At 32.7% G+C, this 19299-nt stretch overlaps 1 protein-coding gene across 4 annotated transcripts in view; it reads right to left on the bottom strand.

Moving 5' to 3' along the window:
* Positions 1 to 19299, bottom strand: part of LOC115218971 (protocadherin beta-15-like) — a 33910-nt gene that overhangs the window by 6345 nt on the left and 8266 nt on the right. For 3 of the 4 annotated variants that reach the window (XR_005001773.1, XR_005001774.1, XM_029789007.2), the window contains exons 2-3: positions 15458 to 18313; positions 3778 to 3931 (exon numbers count right to left, since the gene is read on the bottom strand). Coding sequence is in view for 2 of the 4 variants with exons in the window: in XM_029789007.2 (XP_029644867.1) it covers positions 3778 to 3931; positions 15458 to 17863 (2560 nt within the window). In the remaining 2 variants the exon portion in view is untranslated. The remainder of the gene's footprint in view (positions 1 to 3777; positions 3932 to 15457; positions 18314 to 19299) is intronic. The other variant, XM_036508573.1, reaches the window with a different exon arrangement.

The raw sequence follows: 19299 nt of genomic DNA on the forward strand, positions 1-19299 counted from the left end.
ACACAGACACACAGACACACAGACCCCCAAACAGACACACAAACACACATACACACTCACACACACATACACACACGCATATTGTAATTTGGGAGTTTTGTTTCAAGCAGTTCTCCCTGCTATATACACAGGCTGATCACATTGTTCAACACTGTCATAAAAGCCCATCGAGACATCAGATCAGTCTGGGGGTTCAAATCTCCTGACCCTAAGCTCGTGCTTTATCAAAGAGTAGGGGTTTCACATGCAAGCATAATTAATTCAGTATCCAATTCATCAATGTAGTCATATCCGCTGATGAATTCATCATCATCATCATCATCATCATCATCATCATCATCACCATCATCATCATCATCATCATCATCATCATCATCATCATCACCGTCATCATCATCATCATCATCATCATCACCATCATCACCATCACCATCGTCATCATCATCATCATCATCATCATCATCATCATCATCATCGTTTAACATCTGTTTTCCATGCTGGCATGGGTTGGATGGTTTAACAGGAACTGACCAGACTCCAATTGTCTGTATTGGTCAACCACTTTATTTTGTGCTGGTGCCTTTTGTGTGCTACTGGCATGGGGACTTTTACACAGCACTGGCATGAGTGCATTCTATGTGGCACTGGTGCAAGTGCATTCTATGTAGCATTGGCACCAGCAAAGGATATGCCTAAATGTATTAATGACTGTGGTTTTACTTAGCTCAGTGCATCTTCTCAAGTACAGCAAATCCCCACAACTCCTGCTCCATTGTCATTTCCTCAATAAGGCCCAGCATCTGAATATCCCCTCTCATCACTTCATCCTACATTTTTCTGGGTCTATCTCTTCTACAGGTTCCCTCCACGATTACAGATCAGCACTTCTTTAGGGCTTGGATACCAAGGGATGGAAGTCCACAATATTGAAGTTTGTGAATCCAGCTCTAGCTTATTTCTCTGCAAGTAGCTTGCTTGCCAACCACATGGTTCCGGGTTCAGTCCCACTGTGTGGCATCTTGGGCAAGTGTCTTCTACTATAGCCTCGGGCCAACCAAAGCCTTGTGAGTGGATTTGGTAGACGGAAACTGAAAGAAGCCCATCGTATATATGTATGTATATGTGGTCATATGATATTGTGAACAACTGGTGTGGTGTTTAAAAGTGTATGTCAATATCACAGGTGTAACAAACAACAGAGTATGCTGTGTACAAGGAAGATATCTAAATAGGAATTAAATTCATATATTTCACTAGCATAATCAGTATTGAAAAATATTCAAAATGTATTCGAATGTTTATATCTGCAGTTATTCAGACTTAACTCAGGCTAGAAAGGAAACAGTTATTTTTCTGTTATAGATCTGAGAAACACCCATGACCGACTTTGATAACAGCATCACCAAAACTACTGCCAAATCTAAGACAGTATAAAATTCTATTCTTACTTCTGTTGTTCATTTCATTTACATAAAGATATGCGACTGTGCTTGAGAAAAATAGGCAAATATTATTTTTGAAAACCAAGGATGAAATGGTTTCATCATAGATCTATTCAATGATGACTGACCCAGGATTTATCAACAACAATTATAAATGCTTTGAGTTAATGCATGATTATCTGTATCAGTAATTTCCATCCCTTTCTTTATCATTTAAACTCTTGGTTTTTATGTATTTTACTGCTTTTCCTCTTCTTCTGTGCAAAAAAATAAAAACTAAATAAACTCCATAAATAAAATTCAAAGGGAGATATTCAGAATGTCATATGCAAAAAAACTTTTTAATTGAAATTTCCCTTTCTGTTTCAGAAAGCGATTCAAATCTTAACAGCTTAGCAGTCATTGTTAGTGACACTCAAAGAAAAGGGGGAGGTAATTTCAAAGTATGTTTCTTAAAGTTAATTTATATGCATTGTGAAAGGAAAGTTCACATCTCTGCCAACCTGCTATCTTTAGGCACTTGTATATTAGCACTAGTATACTCACACACTAAATGCAGCATTTATTATTTGACTTCAGTGTCTGTAATATTTTGGGATTGTGAAGTGTCATTCTCCCTGTTTGGGTTTTGGTTTTTTATCTATCTATCTATATCTATATATATATATATATATATATATATACTCTTTTACTCTTTTACTTGTTTCAGTCATTTGACTGTGGCCATGCTGGAGCACCGCCTTTAATCAAGCAACTCGACCCTGGGACTTATTCTTTTGTAAGCCCAGTACTTATTCTATCAGTCTCTTTTGCCGAACTGCTAAGTAACGGGGACATAAACACACCAGCATCGGTTGTCAAGCAATGCTAACACAAACACACACACACACACCACACACACACACACACATATATATATATATATATATATATATATACTCTTTTACTCTTTTACTGTTTCAGTCATTTGACTGTGGCCATGCTGGAGCACCGCCTTTAATCAAGCAACTCGACCCCGGGACTTATTCTTTTGTAAGCCCAGTACTTATTCTATCAGTCTCTTTTGCCGAACTGCTAAGTAACGGGGACATAAACACACCAGCATCGGTTGTCAAGCAATGTTAGGGGGACAAACACAGACACACACACACACACACACACACATATATATATATATATATATATATATATGTATATATATATATATATATGATGATGTATATACAAATAATAATGCCAAAATCTTAGTTCTGAGTTCATGCTTCTTCGTTTCAATAACCCAGCTATTTAATCATTCAAATGCACATTTATAATGTACTGGGAAATAGCAATCCCCAAAAGACAACACTCTGCTCAATCTGTGATTGTGTTATGAGTTAATTTTTTTTTTTACCCCCAGCATTTCAATTTGTTTTGTGATATAGATTTTCTTTCACCGACTCAAAAGGTTGAGAAATAGATGAAAACAAATGATATGTATGTAATTACCATTGTGGACATTTTTGCTTAGAGCTAAGTGTTTCATATCTTTCAACAGCCATTGATTTGTTGTTATTTGTTTGATTCTTTTTATGCCAATGTATTTAGTTAAAAATATGCATCTACCCATAAACAGAATCAATATTTGTCGTAGCCATAACCTATAAAGGCACTGGAAGCACAATAACATATATGGCTAAGAGGTAAATAAATTAATTATCAAAAATTATTTACCAAGACACAAATAAAGATAAAAAATCGCAGTAAGTTGAATTCACTGTTCAATATGAGATATCTCTCTTTACTCTTTTACTCTTTTACTTGTTTCAGTCATTTTGACTGCGGTCATGCTGGAGAACCACCTTTAGTCGAGCAAATCCACCCCGGGACTTATTCTTTGTAAGCCCAGTACTTATTCTATCAGTCTCTTTTGCTGAACCGCTAAGTGACGGGGATGTAAGCACACCAGCATCGGTTGTCAAGCAATGTTAGGGGGACAAACACAGACACACAAACACACACACAGACACATATATATATATATATATATATATACGACAAGCTTCTTTCAGTTTCCGTCTACCAAATCCACTCACAAGGCATTGGTCGGCCCGGGGCTATAGCAGAAGACACTTGCCCAAGATGCCACGCAGTGGGACTGAACCCGGAACCATGTGGTTGGTTAGCAAGCTACTTACCACACAGCCACTCCTACCAAATATTTTAAATATAAGATAAATATTTATATCAGTTTCTGGTCCTTATTTGCTGCATCGGTTTCTCCCATCTCTGCAAAGAACTTCTGCATTTAGGTCTACATTACACAAATACCAAAGCATAAATTTTATTGAATTACCTGATAGTTCTTCATAATGTGATCCCATTTTCTCAGTGAATTCACAGTCATTCTGAGATTTTGCTGTCATTTGTCGGTAATTGTAAAAAGAACACCGAAAGTCTTCTTCATCTTTTCTATGACTGGCAGGTCTGTGAGCATTTTGAACATATATCTATATGAAAAATACATACATATCTATATAGATATAAATATAAACATATATATATATACACATACACACACTATATATAAATACAAACAAACACACACACACACATACACACACACACACACACACACACATATATATATATATATATATATATATACAAGGAATTGATATCAAAATTAATTTTTTTTAATGCACAAGGTGTGTATAAAAATAGAGAAATTGGTATGGAGTGTCATGTCAAGAAATATATTTGTGTCTAAATAAAATTTCTGCTAATGTTGATCATCTCTGTGAAAGAAAAAAAAAATGAAGAAATCCTCAAACAACAATGAATTTTTTTCCTTCAATTTTTGCTGATCACTTACTTATATTTTTGTAAATATCAAATAAATCATAATAAAGCAATAAAGAAAAAAAAAATTTTTAAATCATTCTCTGTATTAGAGTAAAATACTAAGCATATGGAAGATATGGAAAAAAATTGCCATATTCTTAAAGGAAATTTGGAAGCAAATTCTGGGGAAATACTGAAATTATTTTGATCTTTCAGTGACTTTTATCTGCATATCATTTGGAAACAATTTTTATTGTAGTAAAATTACTTTCTTGTTCTCTCATTTCTTGGTTATCTTCCAAGTTATTCAGTGAGCCAATGCTTCGAATTATAATAAATTCTGATGATAGCTTACATCTGTATTCTTATGATAGATAATGCAGCTTTGGCTCCAGAAATATGAATTGAAATAAGAATTCTGAATGTCATAAAATGTTGAAATGTTCCAAAGGAAATGACTGAGCAAGTAAATGGTGCAGAATCTTGCTCATTTTAGATGTTAGATATTGTGCCTTCTAAAATAAACAGTCAAACCAATAGATTACTTTTGCTTAAAACCCATTACCATTTTATTTCTATAATTTTTTTCAATCTACATATTCACTATACCATTCCTACAAAAAGTCTCATGAAAGTGTACAGCTTCACAAAACATTTGAAAAGTTACAATTAGAAATATGAAGAAAATATCACAGAAAAGAAGCTCTTTTGATATTAAATTATTAGTAAATGGATTACAATTTAGAAAAAGAACATCATAAATATTTAATCATATCATATTACACTCATTCACATTCATGCTCATATGCGCACTTCTATTTTTATGAATACATATGTATATACATTCACACACACACACACACACACACACACAAACACACACACACACACATACATACATTGAATTAGTTTTGATTGGGACTTCAAGTTTCATCTAATAATGAAAGTTTCTGGTCAAATATAATTTAATAATAAATTTGACTTTCCCTCTAGTTATGGTGTAAGTATTCTGTTGTTATTTGATAAAATACCTTTAAAATAACCGAAAAAATTAACACACACATTAATATAAGTGTGTGTATTCATAAACGTGCTTGTGTAAGTGCATAGTTTTGAATGTATGTGTATTTGTATTATTATTTTATCTGTTTCTATTTATAGCAGAAAAAACTATAATTTAAGAGAAAGTCCTTAATGCTTAAAGTAAAGGGGAAATATAATTTGTATCTATTAAATTAAAAAGTCTTACAGGAATTTTTTGTTAAGAAGGAAAAAGTACTAGTCTTGTAAGCATAATTAATTTATTTAACATGTTCATATATATATATATATATATATATATATATAAAGAAAGAAAACAGAAAAGGGAGAAGTACCAATGAACAATTGACTTACATCAATTATTATTTACTAATTCAATGCAGATAAACTGCATCCAACCTAACAGCTGTTTCTGCTTCCAGTGTTGCATGCTATTGTATACAACATTGGAAGCAGAAACAGCTGTTAGATGGGATGCAGTTTATTTGCATTGAATTAATAAATAATAATTGGTGTAAGTCAATTGTTGTTTATCATTGCTTCTCTATTTTCTGTTTTCTTTAAATTTTGATTCTTGATAAACCCATGTTTATCCTTGTCTTTACCTACAAATTATGAACATAATACAATTGCATATGTATGCCCATGGTTAAACACAGGTAATATACCAGCAGTGTAGCAGTTGACTATGGTGCAGCATGCATATGTGAGAGTGTATGTGCGTCTCCTTGTCTTGACACCACTTGATAGTAGTAAATAAGTGTTATTGTCATACAAGCAATGTCACATTCATTTCCAATCTTAAGGGGAAACACGTCCTGCCATGGGTAAAATGATAACTCACTTCGAAATGTGAGAATTTGTGACAGGAAATTTGCCTTCATAAACTTAATTCTTTCTGATCCATTCAAGCATGGAAAAGCGTATAGTACAGCTTTGATGACAATGACAATGACACTGGTGGTGACATTTATACATGCCGAAGCCAGTGCCGCCTTGACTGGCTTCCATAAAATGCACCAATCCGACCGTGGCCGATGCCAGCCTCGCCTGGCACCAGTGCAGGTGGCACGTAAAAAGCACCCACTACACTCACGGAGTGGTTGGCGTTAGGAAGGGCATCCAGCTGTCGAAACTTTGCCAGATAAGACCGGAGCCTGGTGCAGCCTTCTGGCTTCCCAGATCCCCGGTCGAACCATCCAACCCATGCTAGCATGGAAAGCGGACGTTAAACGATGATGATGATGATGATGATGATGATGCTTGACTGAGGAAGGAAGGCAAAGCAAAGGAAGAATAAAATTATAAATGAAAGAGAGACATATATGCTGTGAGTACAGTGAAAAGAAGTTGATCATTGCTTAAAAACTATAAAATACCATTAAAAAAGTACAAATTCTATGTCATTTTCTAGTTATGAGTAAAACAAGGGTGCTCAGACTTTTGATGGTCATCATTCTTCTGTAGAATACATTTGTGCAACACCTCAAAGAGAAGGTTGGTTTAAAGAATGTAGAAATAGCAAGAAATATAGAGAAGAAAAGAGAGAAGTAGAAAATAAAAGAAAGGAAAAAAAGAAACGATAAAGGAATGATAAAAATAAGAAAGATATTTGTATTTACAGTACAGAGAAGACAGATGATTAAGGGGTTTAAATAAATAAATAAATAAAATGTAGTAAAGTAGAGTAGAGTAGAAATTTTCAAAAGATTCATTTCTCAGATACTTGTACTTTCATCAATGTTGAGGAAAGAGAAGGAGAGAAGCAAGGAGATTTAGTAATAATTTTCAGTCTTCTGTGAAATATCTTTGAACAACATTTAGCTCTGGGGTGTCTTTCACACAAAATTCAGGTTTGAAAAGAGAAATTTTAAAAATGTGTATAATTTGTGTAATTAGACTCTAGGTGGAATGAAGTTTCATGGGGTAAAGTTGTGTTGGTGATAACACTTCAAAATTAGCTCATTTTATGAATTTAAACAGGTTTGCAGGCAACATAAAATTATTTTTTTCTCTGATACATTGATAACATGAGTCAGAAGCTTCAAAATATATCTTTTAGCCACCATACATTTTGTGAGAGATGTGTGGTTGTTTTAATCCTAGAGATATCTAAAAGATATATCTATTGTGTAAAACTGCTATTAACAATATGTTTCAATGAGGTTAAATAGGTGTATTCAATTTCGTCTATTAAGTTCATTTTCACATCATGACATTAATTGTTTCCTGAGATAGTTGGCATGCCGTTCACAAAAATTAATTTACAAATGTGGAGGAAATTATCAAATAATTTCTTCTATTTATCCCAGAAATCAGGCTTTTAATGTTACAAGGATAATTGTACACAGCTGTGGCTAAATTTCATGAGTTCCCTGTTAAATATTTTGTAAGTGGAGAGTAAATTTAGACTAGTCTTAAAAAGGTTTTGGTGCCAATGCAAATTCTATGATGTTACTCTGTTATATGGTTGTGTGAGGTATTACTTATAAAATTCTTAATTTATTAAAATTCCCTTTAGGGAGACAGATGGAAAGCAAAAACTTACTGGTGATTGTTAGCAGAATTGAATTGGAAAAGAATACTATTTTATGTAAAAAGACAACCTGATCTTTGTTTTGGAAATGAAAGTCAGCAATGGATGAATTTTGGCCTTAGTTTGGTTTCTCTATAATATATATATATATATATATATTCACAACGACCTGACCTCGAACACAGAAGTGTAAACAAGAGAGACAGAGCAAGGCAGAAACAAGGGAAATGCCACTTATATTTGAACACTATACAAATATTCCTTTAAAAAAACTTTTCTTTTAATTTTTCTAAATTTAATTATTTAATCGTTACAGTTGAAAAGGTCTCAAAATGACCGAAACCGGTACTGAAATGTTCTTTATAAAATTATTTTAGCATTTTCTATCTTGACTTGTTTTTACATATATATATATATATAAAAGGATGTTCATAAAGTAATTGCATTTTATCAGAAAAAATATAAATAGAAATGTAACCTACATTTATCTGAATATTTTTAATCAAGAACGTAATTACCATCATTTTCAATGAATGCAGCCAAATGGGAAAGTGACCTTTTTTGTGTCACATTCAAAGAAACATGTTTCTTTGCCTGAAAATTGTCTGAAAAACTCTTCTTAAATTCCTCTCCGTTTCTGAATGTTTAGTCTCTTATAAAACATTCTAGTGATCAGATCAGATGGAAATTTGTAGGTGCTAAATCAGGTGAGTTTGGAGGATGTGGAAGAAGTTCCCATCCTGATGATCTTATTTTTTCTTGGGCTTGTTTTCAAGAGTGTAGCTGTGCATTGCCATGCTGGAGAGTAACACCATTTCTGTTTACCAAAGCTTTTCACTTTCAATGCCATTTCTCATTTATATGATCAAATTGCTAGCAATAGACGTCTGCATTTTTGGTCCTTCCATGTTTCAATAGCTCGTATTGGATGCTACCTTTCATGTTCCGCCAAACACAGAGCAAGAATTTTTATGGATGGAGTTCTGGTTTTGGTGTTGGCACTGGCCTCTCAATATGTGATAACCATTGTCTTTTCCATTTTCGTTGTAATACAAAACCCATTTTTTATCACCTGTAACAATGCATTGCGGCAATGACAGGTTGTTATTCCTGGTTAGAAGACTGCTGCAGATGGTGGAACATTATGTTTGGTTCTCAAGCATAAGCTCATGTGGAACCCAAATTCCATCTGTGCATGTTTACCCAATTTGCTTGAGATGTTTGGGGCTAGTTGAACATGACATTAAATTTTTTTGCCAAGTCCCTTGTGCTTTGATGTGAATCATACACAATAGTCTTATTCAAAAGGTTGTCATTCAGAGTGGGTCATCTTCCATAGTAAGGCTGGTCAGATATGTAACAATTGCTAGGCGCAGGAGTAGCTGTGTGGTAAGTAGCTTGCTAACCAACCACATGGTTCCGGGTTCAGTCCCACTGCGTGGCATCTTGGGCAAGTGTCTTCTGCTATAGCCCCGGGCCGACCAATGCCTTGTGAGTGGATTTGGTAGAGGGAAACTGAAGAAGCCTGTCGTATATATGTATATATATATATAAGTGTGTGTGTATATGTTTGTGTGTCTGTGTTTGTCCTCCTAGCATTGCTTGACAACCGATGCTGGTGTGTTTACGTCCCTGTCACTTAGCGGTATTGGCAAAAGAGACTGATAGAATAAGTACTGGGCTTACAAAGAATAAGTCCCGGGGTCGATTTGCTCGACTAAAGGCAGTGCTCCAGCATGGCCGCAGTCAACTAACTGAAACAAGTAAAAGAGTAAAAGAGTAATAGTCTTATTCAAAAGGTTGTCATTCAGAGTGGGTCATCTTCCAGAGTAAGGCTTGTCAGATATGAAACAATCGCTTTCTTTAAATTTTTAAAACTACAACTGACATGTATGAGCTTTCCCTGCATCCAGATGCACTTCACAAATGTTTTTTCATTGCTTCTGTAGTGGTATTTTTCTTTAGAAACTCATACAGCAAGCAATGGGGAATATGTTGTTTCATAAAGTTCTTATCCTCCATGGGGTTAATTACTGAAATAACTATGAATGACACAGTGCCAAATAGAATAGATGACATACTATTTCTAGACAGTTCTCACCCATTCAATCTTGGCTCTGATATCATTGGTTGATTTATATTTCATAGTGATGAAAAAATGCAAATATTTTCTGAACACTCTAATATATATATACATATTACTTACTTCCCTTACAAATAATCTTTTTTCTCAGGAACTATTAGACCTGACACCATATATTAACCGGTGTTGTTCAAACGATGAATAGCCTTCACGTAAACCATTGGTTCGTTTTGTTCTCTTACTTCATTATCATCTTTTAATCATCTCATAATAATGACCTTTATGACTCATATTACTACCTCAGTCAATCTAAATGTATATATTTGTCACTACCTGTCATAAATAGCCTTTTTCTATTTGCAATATGCATTTTCGTTGATTATTCATATTTTACCCATATATATATATTTTTATATATATATATATATACACATATACATATATAAATGTCATTATTTCTAATTTGCTCTAAAGGAGACTATGGCAGCGTTACTGGATATTAATAGTTATTGCCAAGCCAAATTGGCAGTGCAGAAAAATAGGATGAATGCTGTCGTTGATTAGCTCCAAGAGGCCCATCGCCTCTAGCTAGCTATGTGACACACAAACCTGTGTCCATTATAACCTTCGAACAGGGGAGGTCAGCACTATTTCAAAAGAGCTACTAATAGTTTAATGCTTAACAATACTTTAGATTAGCACATTTATAAAATATACCATGTATCTCCAAGTGATCTTTCAAGCTCAGTAAATATATTAGATATATTTAAAAATCAGAACTGAGAAAATGCGTAAAAATGGGAAGTAAAATTAGAAAGAAAGTTGATGCAAAAAGGGGAACAAGAAGAATAAAAAGAAAAATAAGAAATCCAAGACCTTCATTCTTTGTTTGTAGAAACATAATTAATGTAGTTGGTGCAGAATAACATGACTTAACGGAGGCCAATGTCTGCAAGACAGCTACTCACTGTGAAGCAGGGGTTGTCTTCCAGTTCAACAAAAGAAACCTTTCCATGTGTTTACAACTCCTAAAAATTTCAGATCTGGAATTAAGCAGTGTGGTGGAATTGTTGGATCTAAAAGGCTGTGCGATCTTTCTGCTATGTATAAGCTGCATTCCTTAAATCCATTAATATTTAGCTAGGATTTCTCCATGATTTTCCCCTTAGCCAATATGTAGCTAGCAAACTTAGTGGCATTACTTTTATCAATGCCCTGGATAAAGATGGGTGATATGCATAATGTTATTTGAAATTGCCATCACATAACCTGATGTATTTCTTCTATTCAGTTTCATTATCTTGAAGTGTTGTTGTTATTTCTGCCACATATACGACATAGTTTATCATGCATACCTGGTCAAGTAGGCAAGCTTTGGGGTTTCAACAGTTACAACTATGAGTGGGCTCTTGGTGTTCTTTATGAGTGATAATGTTCTTCATATTAGTGCAGCAGCTGTATGATATTTTAAGTGAGTGCCTTTAAAAATCTTCCTGCATTTGTGGTTTATTGGAAAATGCTTATCTAAAAGAGACAGGAATTCCTTGCCTACATTAGTTTTAATATTATTTTCCTAGGTATGTTTTTATGATTCATCTAGCATTGTTTTCATACACAGGCAACATATAATCTGTATTTCAGTCTGAGGGAGAGGCCTTGTTACCAAGAAGAGGTAATGGGTCTTTGAACTTTCTCTGGACAGTTCTTATTGTAGTAACCATACTTTCAGCACATTCCCCGCCTCGACTGTTAATTAGGTCTTCTAGAAACTATCTAATACCTCTATGGATCCTCCTGGGCATTCCAGAAAATCTATTTCCTATATACTCTTAGTGATTATTGCACTTATTACATCTACCACAAACAACACCTACTGTCTCTGTTAACCTCCTTGTAATTCCACTGTACTTCTTATTTGTTCATAGTTTGTACTGTGTACACCAAATAGAATTTCTACCCACACAAACAGTACCATTTATCTGAAGGTATTAGTGTCATATTTTTTATCAGAAGCATAAGTATAATTATCTGATTCTTGTGTAACCACACAGAATTTTCTAGGTGTCAACTATTTCAGAGAAATCAAGTTTCTTAAACAAATTATGGAGAATTTATCAGAAGTGATTAGTAGTTTGTAAGTTGATAATTCTTAGCAGGAGTAATTTGTTGTTTTTATATTAACCACCAACTTCAAAGAGAGACTTCTGTAAAGAGAACGAAAGAGAGAGAGAGAGATTGATCAGGTTGCTAACTTTGGTAGAATCCTTAACTCCCATGCTCATGATGGATGGCACTACATTGTATATTTTCTGTCCAGATGGTATTATTGCAAATAAATTTTCTAGCATGCATTATGATATCCAATTTAATTCATTTGGTACTTGTAGTGGTTTTAATTAATTGAAGGCCAGCTTTAAGACAGGATTTGATGATGAACAGGTAGTAGTCTTAAATACTAAATTATAAGAAATTGAATTCATTTTTAATCCTGAAGAGATTTGAACCAATTCACAATACAATTACTTTTCTGGGAATGCCAAGTCTGAATTTTAAGGAGTTGATAAGCCTAGTTGGTAAATGGTTGGTAAAGTTGGATTGATAATTCTTAAGCATTAAATACATTTCTTGAGTCATTAAACATTTGCTTTTATCATCCATGTTAAGTATTGTGACATATTTTTGCAGAAGAATGGATCTTAGTGGGTCCTACTTATAGGTATTGGGTATACAGTTGAACAAAAATTTGTAGTAATTTCATTTACCTAATTCATAAATGGTCTTCGTTTTGTCTCTGCTGATTAAAATGTTCTTGTTTCTCATGATAAAGTTGTTTTCTGTAGTGTGATTATTTTGGAAAAGTTCTTAAATTTTTTCTTAATTTCTTATTTATAATTGTCAAGAATAAGTTGTATTCAAAAGTTTGCGATAGAAATGAGATTTTCCATCATCTGTAATTGATATTTGAAGTAGATTTGTGAAGAGTTCTTGATTTTAAACTTCTATTTTGACTAATTATATCTTCTTTTGATAACATGTGAAGCTAGCTATGCCATGCTCAAAGCATGAAGTTATATCATTAACTTAAACGATTTACAGAAAAATACTTAGTTTATTGAATTTTCCCTCTAGTTTGGAAATCGAAAACATGAAAATTAGTAGCAATTATTTTCTATTTTCAAAAGAAAGAAATAATTTCCATGAATTAAAAATTAATTTAATTTATATGTTCGGGGAAAGAGACAGCTACGAACATATGTTTTGATGTATTTGACATCATTATAAGACAATTGAAACCAAGCCTGTAGGTCAGTGGAAAGATTTTTACTTATGATGTAAAAAAAAATTATGCATAATCTTAACTAGAATAGAATGGTTGTATACTGTCAATCTAACGTGAACGTGACAGTAGGGGATTACACCACCGCTGTTTAGCCCTAGGAAGCATCGACGCCTCCTGATGGCTTTGACACATTTTTTTTTCCTGTGTCCTTATATATTTACGAAGGGGAGACAAACACCCCCAGCAGCCAGGCCTGCATCTAGGGACACGCATGTTTCAGGATCTTTGTCCATCATCGGTCTAGAGTAGCAGACGCCCACCAGCAGCAGATATCTGTCCCGACTTCGTAAATATATATCTAATTTTCAGTGAAGTTTATTCACTGATTACCAAAATCAGAAATATTAAATTTCTAAATATCTCATAGAGATATGTACGGTGGTGGGGCGATAGAATGGTTGTAGACTGTCAATCTAACGTGAACATGACAGTAGGGGATTACACCACTGCTGTTTAGTTTGCATAATAAATAGTAAAACAATAGTAAAAATAACCTAAATGTGTCAATGGCACAAGATTAGATAATTTAGATGATGATTCTATCAAGAAATTAAAAATTAATTTCTTGAGTTAATTTACATGTGAAAAGGTAGTCTGATCTATAAATGAAGGTTAGGGACAATTATGGACATAAATTTTGGATCATTAAAGTTCCTAAATATAATACAATCTAAATGAGCCTGAAGAACTTTGAGTAAATTAGATGTGTAGAAACAGAGTTTTGGCCAGAATATTATGCATTATTTGATTTAAGAAATTATTAATCTTTCGAAGTTATCTCCTCTTCCACTGTCACTAACAATTTCCACTAGGCTTTCACAGAACATGGATTTGTATTATGGTTATATACACATACACATGCACACACACACATACACACTCACACACAACTTGAAATGGTCTTTTGCATATTATTATGCAAGGTGCTTCTGATTGTAAGGCATCCATACTAAAGAGAATCAAGACATTGATGAGAAGAAATGCATATTGAGTGATAGTGGTGCAGCTGCAGTTAATGAGGCTGAGAAAAGACATAGAAGTATTACTAGGAGAAAAAAATTTCAAATATAGAAGCAAAACCTAGAATTGAGAGGCTTGAAAGTAAATCTAATAAGAATGACAATTTTTGTTATCAGGAAAGAAGATAGTACTCTATAGCTAACTGAGAAGTTGCTTGCTTGGTATGCAAAAAAAAAGCAGTTAGGAATTCCATTTTGTGTAACCAATTTACACCTTGGGTAAGATCACAGGCATTTTCTCAAAGCGGTCTGTGGCCTAACTACACCTTTATCCTCTTGAAGTTGGAGTTAAGATGTTTTACACAGTGTCTTCTGTGACAAGTAGAGGATTACAAGATATTTTTGCAGGGGGTCTGTGATCCTCTGAAAAAAAGGTATTCCAGATAAAACCATTCAGTTTTATTTTTGGTCTGTCATGGTCTACATTATCTTAAGTGTTTATTTTCATAAAAACAATAGAGTTCGAGAAAGCTATAATTGCTGTTTAATTTTAGAGAACTTTAATTGCTGTTTCTTACATGTTTGAGTGAATCAACTCTATAAATGCTCTCTTATCAAATCGTTTTATCAGTGTTTCAATAACTGAATGACCTATAAGAACAGTAAACACAATAATCTGATTGGAAATAATTTTCTATAGTCTCAGAAAAGTGTATTTAATCACATTTATTGAACAGATGAACATGTTGCAGACTGAATGTTTCCAGCATTGAGTTTTTGTTTAAAATTGTTAATTAGGTGAAAATGTAACTAATCAACTGGGAAGATTTTTTTAGTGTTTTTGTATAAAGAGAGTCATTTTGTTCTAATCAATTGATATTTGCCAAAGTTAGGAAATGACAAAAACTCAAGTGTTTCAAGATGGTACTCTGGCTATAATATTGCAATGTTCAACCTCAGAACTATAACACACTGCTGTTGTCCAGTAAATTGCTGTCATTTTATGAATCACTTTTTCCTTTTAGTTACAACTACTTAAGACCTTCCCTAAAGATTCACAACAGCAACAGTAAGGGATTATGCTTTTGGATATCTACAGCCAATTATAACTGTTTAATCTGCCACAATGAGAGACCAGAATCCATTATTTACAATACAAAAGTACATGTCAAAAAGCTGAAATGACTAATGATATGTAATCAACAAAGTAAAAAGAAAAAATATAAATCTTACCTGGTGTATTTCCTTGCTAGTTGCTTGGTATGGAATTCTGCTATTTAAATTTTTTCCATTCAGTGTCACTTTATAATTGGACAAATATTGCTCTTTCTCCTCTTGAAGTTGGAGTAAGCTGTTTTGTTGAGTCTCTTCTCTGAGCAATGGAGGATTATAAGATATTTGTTCAGAAGTATTTTGCGTTTCTCTATCAACACTGAAGATTTTGTCTGAAGGATTGATTCTCTGTTTACTAGAAGTCATTATATTGTTGCTTTTCTTTACAACACATATTGTTATTGAAATAACCATTATTACAGAACCTGACACTGCTGCTGCTATGATCATAAGAAATAAATTCATTTGAATTTTGAAATCTAACTCATTGGTTGCTATTGCCAACAAGGGGAATGTATTATTGCTAGCAACTAGAGTTAAAGATAGAGAGGTGGTTGTAGAGAGGATTGGAATCCCATTGTCTTTGACAACAAATAGAAGATTATACACTCCTGCCTCATTTCGGTAAACATTTCGGGAAAAAGATAATATCCCTGTATAACAGTTCATTGTGAATAATTCTTTCTCATTCCCTTCTAATATTTCATATTTAAGAAATGCATTCTCTTTACTGTCTTTGTCATATGCTTTTAACTTAGTGATATCATTGTTATTGTGGGACTGGAAATAGATATCTAGACTGAAAGGGTTAACACTAGGGAAAGTAAAGTATGGAGCATTATCATTCTTATCCATAACTTCAACAATAACATCAACAGTATTATTTAGTCTTGGAGTCCCACTGTCTTTAACTAAAACCTGAAAGATATATATATCTTTTTGTTCACGGTCAAGTGATTCTGTGGTTGATATAAATCCATAGTTTGTTATTTGAAAGGGAAGAGCAAGATTATTTTTCGAAAACAAGGAAAATGTTAACTGTCCACCCAGTCCCATATCTGGGTCAGTTGCATTGACAAATCCTACTGGAAAATTAGATTCTTCATTCTCATATATCAAGAATTTGTAGGTTTCTTTGTTAAACTGTGGTATTACATCATTAATATCAATTACTAAAACAGAGAACTCTCTCTCTGTTCTCAAACGTGGTAACCCATTGTCTTCACAAATCACTTTAAAAGTAATATGACTTTCTTTTTCCTTATCAGCGAGACTTTTCAAAACCACTTTGTATTTTTTCTCACCTAGATTTTGAAGCTGAAATTTATCATGCTGGAGAGTGCAGGTAACTTTTCCATTTTGTCCAGTATCAGTATCAGAAATCTTTACATATGCAATAAAACTACCAATTTTAGTATTTTCTAATATGGTCGCCATATTGTTAGATGATTTGGAAACGAAATTCATATCAATGACGGGAGGATTATTTCGCTGGTTGACAACATTGACAAGTATCATAGTCATAGAAGACAGAGGAGGGTTCCCTCCATCTGAAGCTTCAACGTACAATTCATATGTTTGACGCTTCTCGAAAGGGAAATTTTCACAAAGAAATATTTCCCCAGTTTTTTCATTTAACTGAAAATGTAATTTTGTCATTTCTGAAGTTTTTGAGCTGAAGTGATATATAACCTTACCATTTTCACCAGCATCAAGATCCTCTGCATCTAAATCAATGACTGGTTTATTTATTTGATATTTACAATTAATAGATATATTATAAACATCTTGAGAAAAAAGTGGTAAATTATCATTTATATCTAAGACAGATATATAAACTTTTAAGATACCATGTTTAGATGGCTTTCCTCCATCCTTAGCAATTACTTGAAAAGAATAATGATCTTCCACTTCTCTATCTAATTCAGTTTCTAAAGTTATCCCAACTGAATATGAACCATCTACTCTTTCAGAAACAACCATTATGAAAGGCACCTTATTATTAGACAATAACTTATATGTTATCCTGGAATTTTCTTCACTGATGTCTTCATCAATGGCATTTGGAATTGATAAAGTAGTTCCTTTTTTATCCCCTTCAGAAAACTCAAGAGTTATTTGTTTTACTGGAAACACAGGTTGATGATCATTGATGTCTTCCACAACTACTTTGATCTCTAAAATTCGAACAAATATTTCTCTCTTCTGCATGGCAACATCTACCATTCTGAAACACATTTTTTTATATTTACAAAGTGTTTCTGCATCTAGAGTTTGGATTACATAGAATTTCCCATCTTTTGAGATATTGAACAATTGCGAGACATTTTCTTTGTCTTTTTGTAGCTGATTGAATCTGATTAAATGACGTTCCTCAGATTTAATCTTTTCTATCATATGTGTATCAACTGCAATGTCTCCAATATATGAAATTGGCATATTTCCCTCCTTAATGTGGTATGTAAAATCAACACTCAAACAGTAACTGTATAGATATAACAATATTGTACAGAAAAGTGCAAACATAATTTCAACTAAATTCCTTTGATTTTTGAATTCAAGTTGTTAAATATTAACAAAAAAAGATAAATAAATAAACCTTAGCTATAAGCTGACTTAAGTGTTTTTGCCTGCCCAGTCACCTGTAATACTAGTCAAACAAATGCTATGAACAGAGGAAGTTGTTATAGTGACAAATGAAACTAATAACAACTGCAAATTATTCAGTTCGAGGAAGAATACAGAATATTTGTATATCTTTTCCAGTTAATAACATCACAAGGACGAGAAGTTAATGGTATTTTGAAGTGAATGGTTATTAACAGTTTATCACATTCTATATTTATATTGCAAATATATATACCTATATATCTTTACACATCACAACAGTGGTTGACAGATTCCTTAATTCGTTTTATTTTTGTCTTTGGTGATACTGAAAATTTCCCCAGTGTTCTGCTGGTAGTTTCATGTTCACTGGAAGAGAGAATAACTGGCAAAAATACTAAGAAAACAATTTTTTTATTGCTTTACATTTTTTTTAATTTCTTAAAATTTTCCATTTTATTTTTTATTGGACAGAATTGATAAAATTGAATTTAATATTCTTTATGTAATTTTTATCTTAAACAGCAGTTAACTCCACATGTTTTTGTTACTGTTATTTTTCTTTTTTTTTCTTTTTTTTTTCTCTTTTAATTGGCTCAGTATCTCTTATACTGGATTGTTCTTCACGATCAGAAATTGAAAAGGTTACATTAATTATTTTGTGGACAGGTTTCATTTACGAGTTCACATAGCAATCATATTAAAAAATAGATATTACATTCTTTCTTTTAATACATCATAGCTTTAATAATCTTAGCAGATTACTGAAAATAAGAGTAATTGTTTTATGGTGGGTTTCTCAATAACATTAAACTTTTGCTTGTTTTGTATTTTTTTAACCATTTTCCAACACCTAGAATTCTAAGAGTTTCTAATACACTACACAATATCAGCTAAACAATGTTTACATCATTCAACAATGTTAAAAAGTGTATAAAATTGGTATATTAGTTTCAAAGATAGACAAACCTCATAAACTTTGATTAAAACAGATAAAAATACTTTTAAAAATACAAGGAAGGAAAGATCAAGTCATGAAATGGTAATAAAGGAGTGGTTTGTTTTAGGTTATTAACTATATATATGTATACATGTATGTATCTTTACATATATATACATACATATATATATATATATATATATATATATATACATACATACATACATATATATATAATATATATATATACACACACACATATATACATATATATATACACACACACACACATATATAATACAAAAATATATGCAATATATATTATATATATAATATATAAATTATATATTCTAAATATATATAACATACAAAATATATGTATATTATATAATAGATATCATTCATATGATACATA

The sequence above is a fragment of the Octopus sinensis genome, linkage group LG14, assembly GCF_006345805.1.
Source record: "Octopus sinensis linkage group LG14, ASM634580v1, whole genome shotgun sequence".
Taxonomy (NCBI): Eukaryota; Metazoa; Mollusca; class Cephalopoda; order Octopoda; family Octopodidae; genus Octopus; species Octopus sinensis.